The 22,549-nt window shown below is 32.2% G+C and overlaps 1 protein-coding gene across 1 annotated transcript; it reads left to right on the forward strand.

Moving 5' to 3' along the window:
• Positions 1 to 1,287: 1,287 nt before the first annotated feature.
• Tsf2 (transferrin 2) lies at positions 1,288 to 21,897 on the forward strand (the record flags this gene model as incomplete). The annotated part of the gene is made up of 15 exons (XM_088239960.1): positions 1,288 to 1,407; positions 2,977 to 3,135; positions 4,766 to 4,899; positions 6,617 to 6,777; positions 8,773 to 8,917; positions 9,462 to 9,779; positions 10,883 to 11,003; positions 12,202 to 12,366; positions 12,620 to 12,694; positions 13,970 to 14,150; positions 15,834 to 15,918; positions 16,711 to 16,892; positions 17,020 to 17,163; positions 20,552 to 20,723; positions 20,806 to 21,897. Coding segments are annotated over 15 exons (2,400 nt in total), but the record flags the coding sequence as incomplete, so codon positions are not given.
• Positions 21,898 to 22,549: the final 652 nt, after the last annotated feature.

Consider the following 22,549-nt stretch of genomic DNA (forward strand, 5'->3'; position numbering starts at 1 on the left):
TATAGTATTTCTCTAGACATACATATGCTTACATATGTTTCTTCATATAACTGTTGTAATGAGGAACTACAACCCTATGGGAAATTGGATACAAAAATGTTTTCTTTCTTTTTAAAAATTAGAGCATTACATTTTATGGCAAAGTTTCTTAAGAATGTATGAAAAAAATTAAAATATATATTTTAATAAAAATGAACTACTTTGAGCGACCTCACTATAGTCCTTAAAATTTAGCTTGATTAAAATGACAGCTGTCAAACTCATGTCAATAGTGATGGAAAATTACTGATCACTGATCATGCACCGATCAAATAGATTTTATCAGTTTTTTCATGCAAATATGAAACTCTGTTTCCGAAAATTGATATTAAAACGCAAAAACAAGCATATTATAGTGTGTTAAATACAATTATTCACCAAAAAATAAGACTTTTTTCGTGAAAATTATCAAATGAATAATTTTTTTATTCAATCAAATTACATTGATCAATTTGTCCATCTCTAACGTTTTTGCAAAATGATGTAACCTTGTAAGAACGTCATTAATAATTAGGTTTATTTTAGTTTTTTCTTAGTTTTAATGCTGATTTTATATATTTTTTTTTGTATTTATATGTCAAGCATTGTATTAAAAAAATAAATTAACATTCCAAATACGAATGATTTTTCGTGTGTCAATATTAATCACTCCTTAGACGTTACTACAAAGTTATGTCATCACTTTTTCTGACAACTGTCATTCTACTCATGCTATATTTTAGTTCATATGAATTAACCATAAGAGGGTTGTGCAAGATTTCCAATTTACGGTAATCGAACGGACCGATCGGCAGAACGAACCGAGAAGTAACAAGAGAACTTGAGATGTCGCATGTGGAGTAATTTCAGTAAAACAAATCTTTAAAAAATCATAGCGCTGATAATACCATACATAAAAAAATTAAAAAAACATTTTTGGGTTAGTTTACAACTAAAAAAAAATAAAAAAACCACTGAGCTTCTTCATTGGCTAAGAATAAATAGCTTAAATAATACAGCGAATTGGAAGCACGTTAAAAACTTACTTCAAAATGTCCAGCAAAGTTAAGTGCACACTTTAATTAAAATGAAAAGCATCTTTATTTTTTTATTTCCTGATAACGATCTGGATATTTGGCGATCCGAATGACTGGAGTTCGGATAAACGGAGTTCTGCTGTATTTATATTTTATGTACATGCATCAGCATAATGCTGCTGGTGTATTTGATAATATTAATACATACTTATATTTAAACAAATATTTTTAGGCATTCGATAAGGATGAGTGCATGTCCCTGTTGGATAGTGAGAAAGCCGATATTACATCACTAGATTCTGGGGAAGTGTTTGTAGCTGGAAGATTTCACTCTCTCGTTCCAATTGTGCAAGTATGTAAACATTAATTTCTATTAATAAAATATGTAGTTCTTTCTACAGTCAAATAAGCTATGTTAAAACATGTATATAAATAAAGTATCTCTTTGAACTAGAGTTTTTCAGGATCATTTAGCTAGTAACTCATTATTGTTGCAATAATTTGTCACTTTTCCAATATACAACATTGTACATACCATGTAATTAGCTTATTTTTTTCTTGTTTATTGTATTGTAGTTTGTTCTAATGTAGTTTTGCCAATAAGCACCGTCTTATTACAACACTATAACTGAAATTGAACTATGTTATTCTAAATTATTGTATATTAATGTTTTTGTACATATTTCTTGATAAATAATATAGTATAAGTAATAATTTTAAAAAATAAAAATATGTGACACAGTACAGGTACATAACCTTAGAGTAATATATTTATTGTGTATGCAGATAATTGGTAAAATTCCTTTGGTAAGGTATCCAAAATAAAATTATTTTATTTTGAATACCTTACCAAATTTTGGAGTAATAACCTAATACCATAGAAATAAGAAGAAGTCCAGAAAGAGTGTAGAATCATATTTGAATACATCGGACTGTGTCCAATAATTCCCCCACTATGCTCTATCCGCGCGCATTCGTGAGGTCGCAGCGTAATGTTGCTTGATGGAAAAAAAAAATCATAACATAAATAAAAGGTAAAAAAAAAGCAATCTGTTAATTTCTCTAAAATTTTATTGTGCACCCGGAAATATTGATTGAAACAACAGAGTAGATAAGTAAAGGGTCATTTAATAGGAGTAATTGAATCAATGAACTTTAAACTTAAAATATAAAACAAATTTTATTTTACATAAAACGGATATTTTTATATCATGTTAAATAATATTTGATGTTTTGAAGATAATGTCAGTCAAATGTCCACCACAGAGTTGTTTAATCCGAGATCCAATTTTCATTAATTCTTTCATTAGATGAGCAAAGTAGGGTAAAAAAATTTACTACCCTGGCAACACTAACGAAATTTCCATTTTGTTTCTTCGACAATCTGACAGATGGAAAAATAATTCTATTTTTAAGTAATGCATTTGTTATATACACATTCATTTGCTAATTACACATGAAATGTGATTGCATCCTGTTTCTTTAAGATCCTAGCAGTATTTCTACACTTTAAAAGGACACAACACGGCAAAGCTGAATTCAAATCGGGAGTTGCGTACTGAGCGACGTCCACAAAGAAACTTATGGGTCAAAACGTAAACCTACTCATTTATGAGTAGTTGAGTCGCTTTATGCTTGATGTGCGTATGCGGTTTCTGGACTATTCTTAATTCTATGCCTAATACTGTCTTGGACTGGAGTAAACAGTTTAGTTACAGTATTTCTTGAACTTTATTTTATTCTTTTAAATTCCACTCATTTTTATAAGCTATGCACACACACCTGCTGCATAGCACTGAAGGGCTCCGTAGTCCATCTCACTGTTGTAGGTTCACCGGCTGTTGGTATTACATAAACCATAGAGAAATCTTTGCAGAGGTCTTGCAATGCTTTGATGCATATTTGTATTTTATTTTTGCAGGAGACACAGCTGGGAGGTTTGCGCCATGCGTATTCTGTGGCTGTAGTAAAAAAAGGTACCGATATCGGAAGTGAAGATGGAATACGGGGACTAAGAGGGAAAAAAGCTTGCTTCCCGGCTGTAGGAACATACGCGGGGTGGGTGCTGCCTGTGCATACGGTAATTACTTTATCTTTGTAATGATTGTTTTAATCAAAACTTAATTAAAGTTTGATTCCCACCAGCTGCAAAATAAAAACCAACAAAGATTTTTTCTCAATCAATCCGGCTGTTGTGGTGTATTATTCATAACTTCTTTCCATATCCTTTCTTTTCTATTATTATTATTATTATTATTATGGATAACTTAGATAGCGCCACTTTCGTAACATAATACCTCAAGGGCGCTTTACATAGTGATTCTATAATTAAATAAATTTAATCGAAGCTTTTAAATTTGTAATTTAATTAAAAGAATTTATTTTGGTGTCACATACTACGGATTTATTCAAATGATTTAGAGAACAAGTGGGTTTTAAGTTTTTTCCGAAACATCATTTCACTTTCACAGCCTCGCACCTCTGCTGGGAGAGCATTCCATGCCATAGGGCCTGCGACCGCAAATGCGTGTTCACTAAATTTAGTGCGCTGTTTGCGTAGAGGTATAATAACTTTTCCTCTCGCCGTAGACGTAGCTGATCTAAGCGTGAGACGCCTGTCAGCTAGTTCATCTGGAATGCCTAGTTCCCTTAAATATTCCGGAGCAGAGTTGTGCAGTGACTTATACATAAGCCAACAGAGTTTGTATTCGACCCTCTGTGGAAAACGTAGCCAGTGTAGTTCCCAAAGTAGTGGAGTGATATGACTGAACTTAGAGATTCCGAAAATAAGTCTCGCTGCAGCATTCAATACAGATCGTAGGCGAGTCATTTTCTTCATTGGTAGACCTGCATAGATACCATTACAATAACCGACTCTAGACACTACAAACGCATTTATTAATTGACGGGCGGCATCAACCGGCAAATTTTTGCGTATGCATCTAATTTGTCTCAGCTGGTAGAAGCATGAACTTATCGTTCTACTAATTTGAGCGTCAAGAGAAATGTCAGAATTGAGTAAAACCTGTCTTCCTGCTGACAAGCCTCTAAAATGGACTTAGCGGGTTATTCCTTTTAAAAAAAGAAGAAAAAATTCATTACTTATCTGTTATTTTTATATCTATAGTTTGGGGCCATTTTCGAAAGGTGCCAGAAAATGGAGTTCAAGTTGTGTCACTAATATATGCTTAAATTATACTTTATTTCTCATTGATAAATTTAATTTACTAGATTCTTTTGACATCAGTTAATTTTTTTATCCTAAAAATATGCTTTTATGTAATTTGCAATTCAAACATAGCGCCCAAAATTTTTATAAATAATTTAAACAACAAGCAAGCAATCTGTGTTTTGAAAAAGTGCAAATGTTTTTAAATTTAGACAGTTTATTTATTTTATTTCTCTGAATGTTAAGCACTATATAATATGTGCTTTTAATATTTCCTAGGGTAACTTACTGTTTGTGAGATGTTGCAATTTGAATGTATTTTGTCAGATAATATTTTGACATCATAATTCACAAGTTTTTTTTTTTACTTAATAATGATAGATATATCATTACATTCATTGCAGTATTTCCACACATGGATTATGCAAAACAGGGTATGGTTTAAGCTTATCAGAGTGGCATAGTTTAAATCTGCACTGTGTAATCAAGTTTCCTGCAATGCATCGGATCTTCCATTAAGTAAATTATATTTTGTTTACAGCTGATCAATCATGGAGGAATGGAGATTATTGATTGTAATAATCACGTTAAGTCTGTGATTAATTACTTTGGTCCGTCCTGTGCACCGAATGCCCTCATTGATAAATATAATCCCATTGGGGATAATTCTGACAAGTAAGTTACTTTTGTTTTAACTCGCAAAGTTTTAATAATAATGTCGTCTGGTACTGCACCGGTCATCAACTAATTTACTTTTTATGGCATATTATGTAATAAAAGTTATGTTTTATCACAAACATGTTATAAGTTATAAGCAATTCAATTTCCTAATCATAGTAAAATAAAGAGAAAGACTGTAAATTGTAATTTTCTGTATCATTATTAAAATGGAATGTTAAAAAATCAAATTGGCAGAGTAAATATATTGTATATGTTAACTCTGCTTTTTTCTGCGGACCAAGTCCCATAAGAATAAAGTTCTATGTTCAGTTTGGAGGAATAGAGTATTTAATTTTTATTTGTTTATTTTTCCATACATATATTATTTACATAGAAATATAATTACAAAAATACACTTTAGAAAAATACATCTCAAAATTAAGCTATAACATAAATTGGAAAAAATGCCCACAAAGACTTTAGCCTATAATCTATGTATATACCCAAATATTTCTAACTTTCCCCTGAACTTATTTTTTAGCACTTATTACAAATATCTACATTACATTTTAAATCATGGATTGTAATTGACAAATTCTCTGAAGGGCCACTTTTGTTTGAGATTTGAAAAGGCAAATACATGTTTTTTTCTTGATTAAAACTAAGTAAATTTGTTTCAAGCTAGTTATTAACTATCGTAATACTTTTTGTAGCGTCATTAAAGGTTGACTCCCATGTTTTATTATAAACAATAATAGCAGTGTCATCAGCATATGACAATATTTCTCCTTCTACTTTAAGAGCACATAGTTCATTTATATATATAAGAAATAATAGTGGAACCAGAATTAGCACAACACATTAAAAAATAAATATAATTGAGTCATAATATCATACATGTAGCATATTAATATGGAAAGAACAAAGAAATCAATCGGAAGGATATAATAATATTTTTTTATATTATATTTTAATAAAATATCAACTATGTCAGTTCAATAACGGGTATGAGCCAAAAAAATCTAATTACATTTTGTCACGTTTTCAATTGAATGGGACAAACCGCATTGATTGGTATATTTGAATGTTGAAATTGACCAATATATTGCTTGCGTTCGATGAAATCTAGTACCATAAACGTATCCTCCTTAGAAAGAAGCAAAGCAATACCATGTATATCCCTAAATCCAGTACAGCGGATGAGACATTCTCGATTTGCGTAAAGGTAATAAGGACATATCGCGAATAAGCCATACATAACTGCTACAGTTAACTTCGTACAGACTCATGCGATAGTAAAAATAGGTTTTCTAGTATAAATCAACAACACAAAATATATTGAACTTTAATTTATTTTTTTATCTTTTTTTTTTACAAAATCGCAAGGGATTTTGTCCCGCCTGAACATTTTGATGGTTCAAACGGTTCATTCGCAGTATGAAACTTACATAGACGATATTCCAAAAAGTTGTGAAATCATTTACAAATAAATCAAATCTAACTTTGTTATATTAAGTTTAATAAATTCAATTTGTGTATGAATTAAAGTGGCGTAATCAGTAAACTTGTTTCTTCCGATATCATTGTATTTTGGCAAAAGGCCTCATAAAGAAATAATTTAAAAGAAATAATGCTTTACTTGTTCCTTCCACATTAGAAATTGAATTTTGCTAACACAGTGTTGCATGCCAATGACTATACTATACAAAGGAAATAAAATGTTTGATTTTAGGCTATGTGAACTGTGCACGGGACGCACTGGAGTGCGTTGTTCCTTGGGAGACCCGTACGCGGGGTACACTGGAGCCATGCGTTGTCTCTTGGAAGCTGGAGATGTGGCTTTCCTGAAGCATACCACTGTACCGCATGTTCTGGCTACTCATCAAGAATTCAGTAAGTACAATAAAACTACTATTATTCAGATTCATGAATTCCAGACATTATCATTTATCCGGATGTGCTGAAATCCGGATAATTTAATTAACTTTTAAATTAAGGCAAGTTTCAAAAAAAAAAATGCCAAATTTACTCTATGATCACTATTTTTTTATTGGTTTTGAAATAATACAGAGAATTGGTATCACATTAACTAAGTTAATTGTTTCGAAAAAGAAACTGTTTAAGAGCCGTGAGGTTTTATTTCCTGATAATGATCTGGATATTTGGCGATCCGGATGACTGGAGTTCGGATAAGCGGAGTTCTACTGTAATATTATGTGTCGGATATACACCAAACCCCCTGCAAAAGGAACAAAAGAAATTAAACACAACATTTTAATATACAATACCAGATTTATTCAGAACCCACAAAATAATTTCTCGTATATAGAGAACTGGTTTTAATGTTTAATATCTTTTTGTTAGTGTTCTATAAAAGTTAAAACATTAAATAAGAAATGAGAATTAATTATAATCCCTTCATCTTAGAATAGGCTAAGACTAAATAGAGTTTACCAGAGAGTGCAGAAAATAAATGTAAAGCATAGATTTTCTATTGATAAAAGAAATAGATTTAAGAATGTCAGCTCTAAGCAACCCCTCTCACATTTTTTCCCTTTAAAATTTCCCTAGATTTTATTGTTATGTATTTTATTATTTACTTTTATTATTTGAATATCCCCTCCCCACTCCTGTTTTCTTCTCTGCAAAAGCAGGCAACCGTTTGTTTTTTTTCAATATTTTTTTGGTTGTGAAACGATCATCATGGTTTTGGATGTGACAGGGTTTAATTTACATACTGTATGTATTCATTTTTTATTAGCTATGCATTTTTATTACTGTAAGTATTTTATAAATATGGATAACTATACTGCCTTCATTAGCAAAAGGGCAGTGTTTTGTAAAAATCACAAAATGAGTTAAATATGTGGTAATGTTCTACAAGAAATTTTAAATCATTGAATATATAGCAGTAAAAAAAATATTTCAGTACGAAAATCGATATAATGATATTTAAGTTTTTTAAGCAAGAACACATATAGAGATCCATAAGCAAAAACTTAGTGTAGAAATGACACACAGGTTTTATGTTTTATAAACATTTGACATACTGTGATTTTACTTATGATTTTTTACATAAATGTGACTTTTGCAAATAACTGCCTTTTTGCTGATGACAGCAGTATAATTGGTTTTTATATTTTTAAAAGTATTTTTCTTAATGGTTTTCTCCTGAATAAAATAAGCAAATGATAGTAACAATATTTTGAGTTTGTCCAAATTTTTGTAGACAAAGACTGGATTCAACTCCCTGGGGATCTGTTTATATTAACATATTACAACAGAGATGAAGAACATTTAAGGGAAGGTAATATAGAAGTCTAGGGCTTATGACCTGTCAATGGCTGGTTTAAGTGGCCACTTTACACACTGTGTAACATTCACCATTCTGCCCATATTTGAACATCTATATTCCTTCAATTCTTTCATCTGTTGATGTTTGTGAAGGAAAAGAGCTGAAACCTTTATTTAGGAGTTGAATCCAGTCTTTGTCTACAAAAATTTGGACAAACTCAAAATATTGTTGATAAATTACCTGGTCCATGAAGAAGTATAGAAATTGAAAAAATAATATTTTCAGGCGTTGCCTAGTATGTAGGTGAAATAATTCAATTAGTTGAATCTCACCTGCATAAATAAAGGTTTCAGCTCTTTAACTTCACAAACATCAACAGATGAAAGAATTGCAGGAATATAGATGTTCAAATATAGGCAGAATGGTGAATGTTACACAGTGTGTAAAGTGGCCACTTAAACCAGCCATTGACAGGTCATAAGCCCTAGACTTCTATATTACCTTCTCTTAAATGTTCTTCATCTCTGTTGTAATATGTTAAATGTTAGTAAAATTATTTGAAGTGTACATCGGAAGATTGTTATTGTTTGTAGGTTCCCTTTCACCGGATAAATTTGAACTACTATGTAAGGATGGGAGCCGGAGACCAATCCATGATCACTTGTCGTGCCACTGGGGAAGGGCACCATCAAATGCTATTGTAACCTCCACAGCCAAAAATGAAATGCAAAGAAAAAGGTATGCAAAATTATAATTTATATCAATTTAAAACAAAATTAACTTTTCGTCGCATCCCCGAGTCCAAGTTACCAATAATAAACCGGATTATGGTCCTGTGGTAGTGTTGCAGATTCCAGATCAAAGGTCTGCAGTTTTGCTCCCCCCTCTTTCATAATTTCATTCTCATTTTCTAACACAGTTATTTACAAACTAAAAATAGAATTGCAAATATTTATTGAAAAATAAAATATATATTATCTAAAAAAGAATTTACAAGTGTCATATGAAGAAAAAATATTAAATTGACTGCAGTTCATATATAAAAAGATTTTTTTTAATAGCATTTAAAAATATATATATTTGTTTCATTTTCTCCTTTGAGACCTTGCATAACTGAGATAACCATTGGTAAAAGAATTCGAACAAGAATTGTATTTGAATTTTATTTTAATTGTACTTTTATATAAAAAAAATAAATTATTTTATTGTAATCAAATGGACTGAATGAGTCCATGAATAAATAAATATATTAATATATCTCTACCTTTTTTTTTAATTATAGGTACCAAAACTTCCTGCAAAAACTTCTTGAATTTTATTCCGATCCTGTGGTCCGAAGTAATTCCACAGATTACAACAACCGACCCCGAAATCCCGAAGGTTCCTACTCCCGGGAGAGAGATCAGTATGGCAACCCCACTGTAGAGAGAGACCAGTATGGCAACCCCATAGAAAGAGACCTGTATGGCAACCCTGTGCAAGGAAGGGACCAGTACGGTAATCCTATTGGACAAAGAGACCAATATGGCAACCCTATTGGAGTGCAATCAGATTTTGAATACGGGAATGATGCCAGGAATGAAAGTTTTTATAGCAGAAGGTAATTAAAATTCATGCATTTCTTCATGATCGTAGAACAACAAAGGATGTGTGAAAAATGCAACGTTGGCTTTCTTTCATATTTGATCTTAAAAATGTTATATATTCTAGGTTTGAAAAAATATATATAACTAACTCAAGTATCAGCAAGTTGTGACATAAAGTTTAATTTTTAAAAAAAACATTCTCATATAAAGTTGAAGAAAATCACATGCGTCATTGTTCTACAATCATGACGATTTTATTTATTTAAGGAGAGGCAGTAGGCTAGCGAGCATGCGTGATTTATCAAAAATAGCATAGGTAGATTTATCAAAAATACCCCAAGTGACACAACGACCATCTGGCCTGATGTTCATCTCAGATTAAATGTTTAAATACTAAGTTTGCATACGCCATAAAAATTTATATGAAAATCGCACACGGCAATATAAATTAAAATAAAGAATGTTTAAGTAAATGACAGAACAAATACTGTTTTTTATATTATAAGCTTTAGTATTAAGGAAAAAAAAAATAAAGTTAACATTCTTTAAGACTTTTAATTGTGCCTATGACGGTTAAGGTATTTTTTAGCGTTTTCGCTCATATTTAGGTATGATTATTTGTGTTCTGATGTTACATATTGAAATAATAGTAAACATTACTTCTTTTTCTTACTGTATGTATTTAAAAATATTTTAATACTTTATTGTATGCCAGTAGTTACAACCACAGTATATCTTGTTTGCCTATTTTATGTCCTTAAATGGAAATAAAGTACTTTTAATAGTTGAATACCAACAAATCTTAAATCATAAATCAAGGGCGTAAAAAACGACTTGATTAAGTCAAATTATTAAAAATTTAAAATGTATTGATATGTTATACACATATGTAAAATTCAGTTACATAAATAAATGAATAATTGCATATTTTAAAATATATATTTAATTGCCGTATCTCAAAATGCTCGGTATAGGAGAATATTTTTAATAGTTGCTTTTGGAATAATTACACTGAAAAATATTTTGTTTAAGAATTTACATTTTGAAATACCTTGTCTAGCATTATTTCAATGTACAAATGTAGTATTAATTATTATATTTCAAATTATTCCAACAGATTTGGTTCAAGTTCAAGTACAACGGAGAATTACTACAGTCCTGCTGGTCCCCGTCCGATAGAGAAATTCGACCTTTTCGAGTCCGCCCGTTACGGAGTTCGCTCAGATCTCCTGCTAGAGGTATGAATAAATTATTTACATCAAAAAAAAAAAAAATGATTTAACTGTTTTTTGGGAAAAGAGAATATTAAAAAAAAAAAAAAAGTTTGCTTATTTTTGGAGATTTGTTTTGTAATATATTTATTTATTTAAACGCTTTTTAGGCTTTTACATACATATATACGAATAAAGACAGACATGTATTTTACACAGAAGTAGCAAAAAAATATATAAATGGTTTTTAGAAGAAAAAGAAAAATATCAAAAATATCATCTTTACATATTAATATAAAAGTGGAAAGAACAGAAGTGCATTTTTAAATATGAAAACAGAAATGCATTTTACACAAAAAAAGGGGCAAAAAATAAAAATGAATTACGAAGAGAAAGAAAAATAAAAATCATTACATATTAGTAGAAAATATATATGTTGAATTTGTTTCAAATTTGTCGTGGTTTGATAGGAGAATGTGCTGCTGCGGTGGTTGGCGTGTGGTTCAGTGATTGTGCTGTAGGTGATTTTGCATGAACCCTTATCATCATAGCTTCTGGTTCCTCCCAAAATTTTAAATGTTTTGTTCTCTACAATCTTTTTCACAACTACCTTAGTTTTGTGATGAAAAATAAGTTTCAAGTGGACATATTTAGTTTAGAAATGTTGAAGTTAATATCAGGACATCCATGTATTATGATGTTTGTACTATTTTAAGACCGAATAAAAAAAAAATAGTTTGAGAAGTGGACATGGAATAGTTTGGCTATTTACAGGGTTTTATGACCTATCATTGGCTGGTTGAAGTTATCACTTTGCACACTATGCAACGTTTTACTATTCTGCCCATGTATAAACCTTCACGTTTCTTCAGTGCTTAGAAGATGTTGATATTTCAGATTTATGAAATTTCAAACAAATTCCATAATGACAAATGTAACTTATCCCTACTATTTAAGTGCTTTTACTCCCATACTTTCTTCTTTGGCGGCCTCCGTAGTTTAATGGCTAAGACGTTTGACTCACGCCCAGAAGGTTCCGGGCTCGATTCTCAGTGAGAGCACAAAAATTAAATGTGTTTTTTTTCAAACACATGTTGTGTTCTGTAATACACCACTGTAATTGGGCCCATCAATATGGTAATCAGTAAACTCAAACATTCGGAAAATCATTAGGGAGTTTCCTTAATTACTTACCGACAATGGTAATACATTATTGTTATTTAAGGATTCCACGCGAGGTCTGGTCAGTTTGGCAGAGGACAAGCAGCAGCTGGCCGGCTTCCTGGGGTCGGCAGAGGCCCCCGTGTTGGCTATCCGCGCCTGCCCTGTGCAGCGCCTCACGCTCTGTGTGACTTCAGAACCCGAGCAAGACAAGTGTGTCAAGATGAGGGTGAGTTTACTGTAACAATTAAATAATTGTTTTGTTTTTTCAATAACTTTACTGCTGACTTAATCTGGCTTATTGTACTGTGTGTCGTTAACAGTTTTTGACGACATTTCAGATCAACATTCCATTTTTAAAAATGCTCATAATTGAAAAATATTATATAAATTAATTTAACCAACAATTTTTATTTAAAAAAATATATATTCTAATTTTTTTTAATTAGTCATTTTCTACATAAATTGTATTTATTTTTTAGACTGCGATGAAAGCTCAGCTTTTAAAACCAGAATTAGTGTGCTACAAGGGACACTCACATATCAACTGTATGCAGGTAAAACACATGAATTTTTTAAACAAACTAAGCAATTAAATATAACTGAACTCTTTCAACTAGAATGATTAAAATTTATCCATAAATGAGTTACTGGTGTAATTGTAGGCAAAGCACTAAAACTTGTAAAACATTGTTGTAAACATGGACATAATACGAGAATATCAGAAAAATATCATAAACCACTTTCTAAAACAAGACAAGGATAGTCGAGACTAATAAACCTGGGACTGATATTATACAATAAACTACCAGACAAAACTAAACAAAAGACCCAGACAAACTTTTCAAAAGATGTAAAAAATATTACTTTGAACAACAGAGTATTAATAAAAAATTACATATTATTAACATACGATGTTTTTTTCTTTTTTATTATTTTTGTAAAATTAATGTAATAATTCATAAGGGTTAATAAATAAATTTTGAAATAAAAAATATGAAAAGATACAGTATTTATGTAAATAATTGGCTATGAAAAGTAAAATCAAGGGATTTTTTTTTTTAATATTTCTAATCTTGAAGTAGAGCAACGTAAACTGTAATACCGCGTAATCTGTTTTTTTTTTACGAAAATGCTTTACTGCAATTCGTTATAGGGACTAAGAGCCATTGTTTTTAATTATTTGCTATTTTTACTCTAAATAAATCGGGTTGTGGTCCTGTGGCTAGTGTCTCGGACGCACGGACCAAAGGTCCGTGGTTCGAATCCCACTCTACCCCAACTCGATTCTATTTTCTAATAATGAGTTATTTACAACTCGTTGAAAATGGCCCTCAAAATTAAATATTTGGGTAAAAATCATAAGAACGCAAATATTTAATTTCTTAAAAAAAAAAATTAAAAAAATAGTTTTTCTCATACTGATACTTTTGAATTATTAAAATCCTAAGTAATATATTAGCAAAACGCTTTTTAGGTTCCTCTGCCAAAAAATCTATTGATATTTATGCTGTATTGCAGTATCACTGACAAAATTCTTATTTGCTCTAATAACATTGTAAATATGTATATTCAATTTTTTAAGTTGTTTAACACCCTATGTTTGAATTTTGTTTTTGTTCATAAATGTTTTCAGATTTTAAGATAAAAAAAATATCCGCTTATGAATGACTATATTTTGCATGTAGATTACTTTCTATCTAATTAGTGTTAGAAAGAGGAAGGAATTTCAGCTTTGGGCATATATAGGAACTTCTCTGCAGAAGAGAAAACACTACATAAAAATCTTTCAAGAGATTATCTTTCTGATAATGATTTATTCCCCTCTCTAGGCTATACGTTCCGGTACAGCTGATGCAACAATGTTGGATGCAGCTGATGTTTGGGAAGGTGCGCGGCATTACTCTCTAGAGCCGTTCCTCTCCGAAGTGTACGGACTCGGGAATACACACTATTACGCTGTAGCAGTAGCCAAGGAGCAAGACGCCGACACTGAGCTCACATTCCTTAGGGGTAAGAACATCTGTATATAACATGAAACCTTCATCCCCTTGCTACGTTATTATTAAGAGACATTTCCTCCAGTCATGCTAATATTGTTTTCTTGGTTCTTACTTTGTCTTGTACATATTCATTTCAACATTGGACCAGTATTATTAACCTTGCTTATAGCGCACAAGATTTATATTTCACAACTGGATTTTGTTTCCTGGTTATGTATATCTGCATAGTATTGAAAAGGGGAAGGAAATTTGGCTTTAGACCTTAATAGGAACTTCTAACTTCTTCCGCATTTGCTTAATGAAGAGAAAAATGACTCGCCTACAATCTGTATTGAATGCTGCAGCGAGACTTATTTTCGAAATCTCTAAGTTCAGTCATATCACTCCACTACTTCGGGAACTACACTGGCTACGTTTTCCACAGAGGATCGAATACAAACTCTGTTGGCTTATGTATAAGTCACTGCACAACTCTGCTCCGGAATATCTAAGGGAACTAGGCATTCCAGATGAACTAGCTGACAGGCGTCTCACGCTTAGATCAGGTACGTCTATGGCGAGGAAAAGTTATTATACCTCTACGCAATTAGTGCACTAAATTTAGTGAATGTGCATTTGCGGTCGCAGGCCCTATGGCATGGAATGCTCTTCCAGCAAAGGTGCGAGGCGGCTGTGAAAGTGAAGTGATGTTTCGGAAAAAACTTAAAACCCACTTGTTCTCTAAATCATTTGAATAAATCCTTAGCATGTGACAACAAAATAGGTTGTTTTAATTGAATTGCAAATTTAGAAGCGTCAATTAATTTTTTTTAACAATATAATCACTATGTAAAGCGCCCTTGAGGTATTATATTACGAAAATGGCGCTATATAAGTTATCCATAATAATAATAATAAAAGAACTACAGAAAACTCATTTAAGAGAAGCTGGACTATTCAGAACTTCCTTTTCACTTCATCAAATCACGGCATTTTATTCTTGTTATTATTGATTATCCTCATTACCTGTACTATTCTAACCATGTATGTTAGTACTACGGATCGCGCCACATATCGTGCCACATATTACGCAACCTTCATTGTAACATGTGGTACAACCACTACCTCTTGTTATAAGTCATTGTGTCTTGTATATTGCTGCCCAATCGTCTTCTAGGTCTTCTTTTTTGCCATATTCCCCCGAGGACAGTGACATAACTCAATCTGTGTTACTTTGTGGGACCATTTAGATTTGTGTCCATTATCATTCCATGTCCGCTTTCTATTTGGGCTATATGGTGTCAAAAAAGAGTCTCTAAACCTCTGTCAACAGCTTACTACTGTGCGTCCTTCTGCGTCAGGTCTGCGTCTCGGCATAAACTGCTGACAAACTGCTAGCGCTGGACGTCCGGGATTAGAGAACCTGATGCCTTGTACAGTAGGCGAGCGCGGCTCTCGGAATCCTAAACCACGACCGCTTAGTGTAATTGGTGCGTTTTTTTTAAATGGATTCCATGAAAAATATTAACCCATTTTTAACTTTTTGCGGTGCAACTAGGAAATTACCAATTTTCAGATTGACCATTATCTTATTTTATACGGGTTATTTAGAGTTTTTGGCTCATATTCCCCTTAGTAAAATGTTTGCATTTATTCTCACCTATGTATGTGCAGAATATAGTACATGTCAATAATTTATATCTTTCGTTTAAAGGAAAAAATACCTGTCATTCAGGAATCAACACTGCGGCCGGATGGGTCTACCCTCTTGCTTATCTTATATCTAATGGTTGGATAAGGTTAGTACAATTATAAACAGTTAAATCTTGTTAAAATTACTACTTTAGGTAGCTGGGGGATGTAAATAAAATGAAAGATGAAAGAATCCTCAAAATATTTTATTTTTTTAACTTTTACAATCAATTTTATATCTGTTCTGTTTTGTGCCTCATGCCAACTTAATTTTTAAGGAAGAGAAAACATTTACATAAAAATGTAATTAAATTAATAAATATAAATATGTATTTATATATTATAAATAAAAATATTTACTAGTTTTGTTGAAATCGATATGTAAGGAATATTACTAACACATGTGTAAATATGTAAAAAAATAAAAACAAAACAAAAGTACTCGACACTGGCCAGAACATCCGAGTAGAGATGTGAAAAGGCCATGAAAAAACGAAGAAGAAGAAGATATGTAAGGATTGATTAAAATTAAATGAATAGAATTCATAGCATGATATTTTACCTAATAATCCAGGTTTACTTTCGCAAATTTCACAATATATTCGTGTTTCTTTTCTTCCACCCGGATTTTTTTCCTTTTATCATAAACTACTGATTTTTATACATATTTTCAGACTAAAAAAATCTCACAAACATTATTGAAATATTGCAGTGCAGTACGCATGAAATTATGATATTTCTCAGCGCAGTTAGATAATACGGTATTAAAATATAGGAAAGTACATGTGTCACCATTAGGCCTAATTTATCTCTGAACAAAAGATTGCACTATGTGTTGATATCTCACTTCCTCAAGTGTGATTGATCTTATGTATCACTAACCTATTATATTTGTGCAGGCCGTATGGGTGTGACGCAGCCAGGGCCGCGGCTGAGTGGTTCTCACGCTCTTGCGTGCCGGGAGCCGTGTCCCCCGAGTACAATGCGGGTGTCCCGCACGCTCCACTGTGCCGCCTCTGCCACGGCGCTTCCTTCCGCCACTGCAGAAGGGACGCCTCTGAGGCCTACTACGGCAACATGGGTCAGTATCCGTATAATGGTTCCTCTTTAATTAAAATTTCAAACAACAAATTTGATATTTTGCATAGCGATTAGATAGACATAACTTTCGCAGTTCCAACTTCTAATACTGTTTATTTTGTCGACAGGGGCTCTGCGCTGCCTGATCGAAGGGGGAGGAGACGTGGCGTTTGTGAGGCACTCCACTGTGGCCGAGACAGCCGGGGGCCGCAGGAGAGAGTGGTGGGCGAGGAACACGCTGAGAGACGACTTCCAGCTCCTGTGTCCCGACGGTAATAAGAAAACTTGAGAATTTGTTTTTTTTTAAATGTTTTTTGAACATGGCAACACAAACGTGTAATGAGGAAATTTTGTGTACTATCCTATGCATTCATTTATTATTTCTTTTCGGCCTAATACCAAGGTATGAGGTATGATCAAGATCATTTTTGTTAAACGAAGGTAAGATGATCAGTCTTATGCTGTCATCTGGTGAGTTTCCATCCTTATGGAAGATAAGTTATATAAGGCCTATTTTTAAATCAGGCGATAAATCTAATGTTAGCAATTATAGGCCTATTTCAACATTATCTTGTATCCCTAAAATGTTTGAAGCTATAATTGCTAGCAAAATCACGCCCATGTTTAAGAATATACTGATCGATGAACAGCATGGATTTAGATCTGCCAGATCAACCACCTCTAACCTGGTAGATTATACCCAGGTTATTGTCAAAGCACTCGAAAATGGTCAGCAGATTGATGTTCTTTATACAGATTTTTCTAAGGCATTTGACAAAGTAGATCATAAAATTCTCATGTATAAATTACATGCCTTGGGAATAAGAGATCCATTACTATCATTTATTAAATCGTATTTAACTAGTAGGACACAAAATGTTCGGATAAATAACTATTTATCAACCAGTATTGATGTTACATCGGGTGTACCTCAGGGTGCTCATTTGGCACCCCTGCTTTTCAATTTGTTTATTAATGATGTTGCTAAATCATTCTCTTACTCTCGTTTTTGGCTCTTCGCGGACGACAACAAAATTCTCAAAATAATTCAAACTTTACAAGACTGCTTTCTTCTTCAATCAGACATTAACTCTTTTAACCGATGGTGTAAAGTCAATAAATTAGAACTAAATATTAAAAAATGCAAAATAATGTCATTTCATAGAACAAAACAACCAATTTCCTTCGAGTACCTATTAGAAAACTCCAAAATTGATGTAGTCAAGTCCATCAGAGATTTAGGAGTTGTTTTGGACTATAAACTGACATACAACGAGCATATAGATAATACAGTAAATAAATCACTGAAATTACTTGGCTTCATTAACAGAATATCCTCTGATTTTACTAATGTCCGTACAATCAAAACTCTTTATTGCTCAACTGTTCGCCCTCTTCTTGAATATGCCTCAGTGGTCTGGTCTCCATTCTATGTCAATCGCATAAATCACATTGAATCAGTCCAACATCGCTTGCTTCGAAAAATAGCGTGGATGCTTGGACTAGAGAGAGATAATTATTCTTATGCTGAAATAGAGTCAATGTTAAATATTTCTAGTCTACAAAAACGTAGAACTAATATTGACTCCATATATATGTTCGGCATACTAAATGGTATAATCGATGTTCCATCATTACTGGGACAAGTAAAATTCAATATTCCGACTCGTAGATTGAGAAACAATGAAGTACTGTTCATCGATCAGCATAGAACAAACTATGGCCTAAATTCTCCAATGACCCGCCTTTGTCGTATTGTTAACTCAAGACAGGATCTGGACTTTTTTGGTTTAAGTTTACAACGATTTAAACGAGCACTAAATAAATAGTCCAGATCTTGTCTCGATGTCCCTTATGTTTGTCAATGCTTCTTTCTTTTTTCTTTAAATGTTTTAAACTACTCTTTTATTGTAATATTTAAACCTTATAAATTGTATACATGGACAATGTCCGTTAATAAATAAATGAATAAATAAATAAATAAATAAATAAATAAATAAATAAATAAATAAATAAAACTGGGAAATATTCTTGTGTAAAAATATTATTCAAATAAATATTCCATGTCGGGAATCACACCCGAGACCTCTTGCATAGTAGGCAAATGTGCTGACCATCACCACAACTCTTTTCAAATGTTTTTGGAAAGTATTATCAATGCAGAATGTCCGTGAAACAAGCATGCATTGGTTTGGACAGTTAAAGAACAACTAAAATACTGAAAATGATGTACATGCCAAAAGATTTTTTTTAAATTCTAAGATTTCCAAATTGACTAATTAAAAAAAAAAAATACTTTGAAAAAAAGAATAAAAATAACCAAATAAACAATATTACTTTTAGTCCACTCCTGTCTAGTTTCGAACGTATCCATGTCACATTGCTTATTTATTTATTAACGGACATTGTCCATTTATACAATTTATAGGCTTTAAATGTTACAATAAAAGAATAGTTAGAAAAAAATTTTAAAAAAGAAAAGAAGTATAGACAAACATAAGGGACATCAAGACAAGACCTGGACTATTTATTTAATGCTTGTTTAAATCGCTGTAAACTTAAACCAAAAGTCCAGATCTTGTCTTGAGTTAACAATACGACAAAGACGGGTCATTGGAGACTTAAGGCCATAGTTTGTTCTATGGTGATCGATAAACAGTACTTCGAAAATACGGGAACACGTTTGTATGAAAAAAAAGTCATAACGCGTTTCCTTGTATGATTAAAATTGAAATATTTGGGTAAATCATAAGCATTGTTTCTCAACCTACAAATCGGAATATTGAATTTTACTTGTCCCAGTAATGATGGAACATCGATTATACCATTTAGTATGCCGAACATACATATGGAATCAATATTATTTCTACGTTTTATTACCATGCTTTCAAGAATAAAATACTTGATTTATTAGTTTTATTGGCAGCATATATTGAGAGAATTCATTTGTTAAGTATACTTTCAGAAAAAAAGCTTGTTTAGCTTTGAAACCGGTCGGTGGAAAAAAATAGCGGTTAAAAACAAAGTTGTTTTATTTATTTAATTATAATGAATAACCACAAAGTTATAGTCCTTAAAATTTAGCTTGATTAAAATGACAGCTGCCAAACTAATGTCAATAGTGATGGGAAATTACTGATCACTGATCATGTACCGATTAAATCGATTTTATCAGTTTTTTCATGCAAACATGAAACTCTGTTTCCGAAAATTGATATTAAAACGCAAAAACAAGTCTATTATAGTGTGTTTAATACAATTATTCACCAAAAAATAAGACATTTATACTTTTTTCGCGAACATCATCAAATGAATTATTTTTTTATTCAATCAATTTACTTTGATCAATTTGTCCCATCTCTAACGTTTTTGCAAAATGATGTTACCTTGTAAGAGCTTCGTTAATAATTAGGTATATTTTAGTTTTAAAGCTGATTTTATATATTTATGTTGATTTATATGTCAAGCATTGTATTAAAAAAATAAATTAACATACCAATTACAAATGATTTTTCGTGTGTCAATATAAATCACTTCTAAGACGTTACTACAAAGTTATGTCGTCACTTTTTCTGACAACTTTCATTCTAATCAAGCTATATTTTAAGAGCTATAGTTATTGCTTCAAATATAAAATTGATATATTATGTATTTCCTTAGGTACTCGAGCATCTGTGAGTGATTTTAAGCGATGTAATTTAGGAACTATTCCCGCCAACGCCATGGTAACCCGAGGGGGCGATGGCCACAATGAAACTGAGATTAAGGCGTACACAAACCTCTTCCTTTATGCTCAACAGTTCTACGGAGCTACTGCTCCTGATGAGTTCAGGTAAGGACAATATTTTTTAGTAATTTCTTGATTTTGTAAAACATACAGAAAAACTTTTTTTAAATGTGTTATTTGTCCTCAGCTTCAGTATGTTCATCTCTCCGCCGCCGTATTCGGACCTGATTTTCTCCGATGCGGCCCGGCAGCTGCGCCCCCTGACGGGCCTGGACCGCAGCGCCTCCCACTACCTGGGCAGGGTCTTCATGAGGGCACACCGCCTCACGGACTGCTCACCCTCCACCTCACCGGCCCCCGCCCTCCGCCCGCACTCCCTCATCCTGCCTGCGCTCCTGCTGGCCGCGGCTAGTGCGCTGCTCTGAATAGGAAATATCAGAGCGAAGAAAGAATGAGGAGAAATATTATTTTTCTGATTAACCCTTTATAGGACAGTGGAAAATATTTATGTGACTATATAAGGCGCTGAGGGCCAGACGAATTCGAGCAACTTTTATTTTTTTAATATAAAATGACCAATACTATGGTTAATGTGAAGATTTTTTGTTAACATAAATGAAAAGGAAATAAATTATGTAAACTGACAGATCAGACAAATTTGGCAGTTTTTTAAATATTTATTTAGCTTCCAGATTTCATATTGGTGGTTAAGTTAGTGTGGCTTAAAACTTTTTTTAATGACTTTAAAAAAATAAACATTTAACTACATACTCAGATCAAATTGATGCCAAATGTCACTTAAGCTCCTCATATGGCTCTTAGCGCCTCTTGAGCGCGAAACTTGTCACGTGCGTTATGACAAAAACTTATAAAAACATGCATATTTGCCACTGACCAATTTACCTAAATATTAAAATTTTGATGACCATTTTCAACGAGTTGTAAATAACTCACTTTTAGAAAATGGAAATCAAGTTGGGGTAGAGTAGGGTTCGAGCCTCGGACCTCTGATCCTCGAGTCCGCAATACTACCCGATTCATATAAAATTCATTAAAGATAAATATTAACAAAGAAAATGACATTTATATGATATGGCATAAATATTTGCCACTGTCCTATAAAGATTGGGATTGGTTTGCAGCAAGCATTCGCATCTCCTTCTCCATGCATTCCGGTCCTCAGCGGCTCTTTTCAACTGGCCAAATGATGTGTAGTTCATACCACCACTCGGCGGGGTTGTCTTCTATGGTTTGTGCTCTCTACCGTTCCTTTCAAAAATAATATTAAGAGCTGTTTTTCATCAAGTCTTTATAAATTCACAATAAAATAGAGCCCGCACATTCTCATTCTCATTCACTTACGACCTTGCTTGCTACTCGCAGTTAGAACATTACTACATAAGAGTTAAAGTAGGCCAAGAGAAATATTTTTTATGTACATCATATTTCATCAGGTTATAATTTTTTATGAAATCATATCATAAAGAAATGATTGATACCTATGAGATTTATTTATTAACTTTAATTTTCTGTGTAAAATTTTAATAATTGTGTACAATTTCGAGGTATTGACAAAATTTTATACAAATATGTGAAAATTCAGATTGTCTGTATTGATAAATAATTTCATATTGTTTCTTTAAGACCAAGGTCATGATAATGTTTAAATTTAGGACTTTTCAATCCTAAATCCAAAAGAGATGCCAGTTTTTAAATAATCTAGTACAGATTTTTCAATACTAACATTCTGTCTGTCCTGCATTCTTACAAACTTGTAACTACTCTCGGAAATCTTTTTAAAAAAAAAAATACATTAATTATTTATTTTTCATGATAATTATGTACCTAATGCCTGTTTAAGGTTTCGTTCCGAAAAACACTTGCATGATTAGTAATATAATATTGTTATTCCTCCATTAATAAATTACTGA

The sequence above is a fragment of the Micrasema longulum genome, unplaced genomic scaffold (genome assembly GCF_059751315.1).
Source record: "Micrasema longulum isolate JH-2025_06_02 unplaced genomic scaffold, ASM5975131v1 h1tg002313l, whole genome shotgun sequence".
Taxonomy (NCBI): domain Eukaryota; kingdom Metazoa; phylum Arthropoda; class Insecta; order Trichoptera; family Brachycentridae; genus Micrasema; species Micrasema longulum.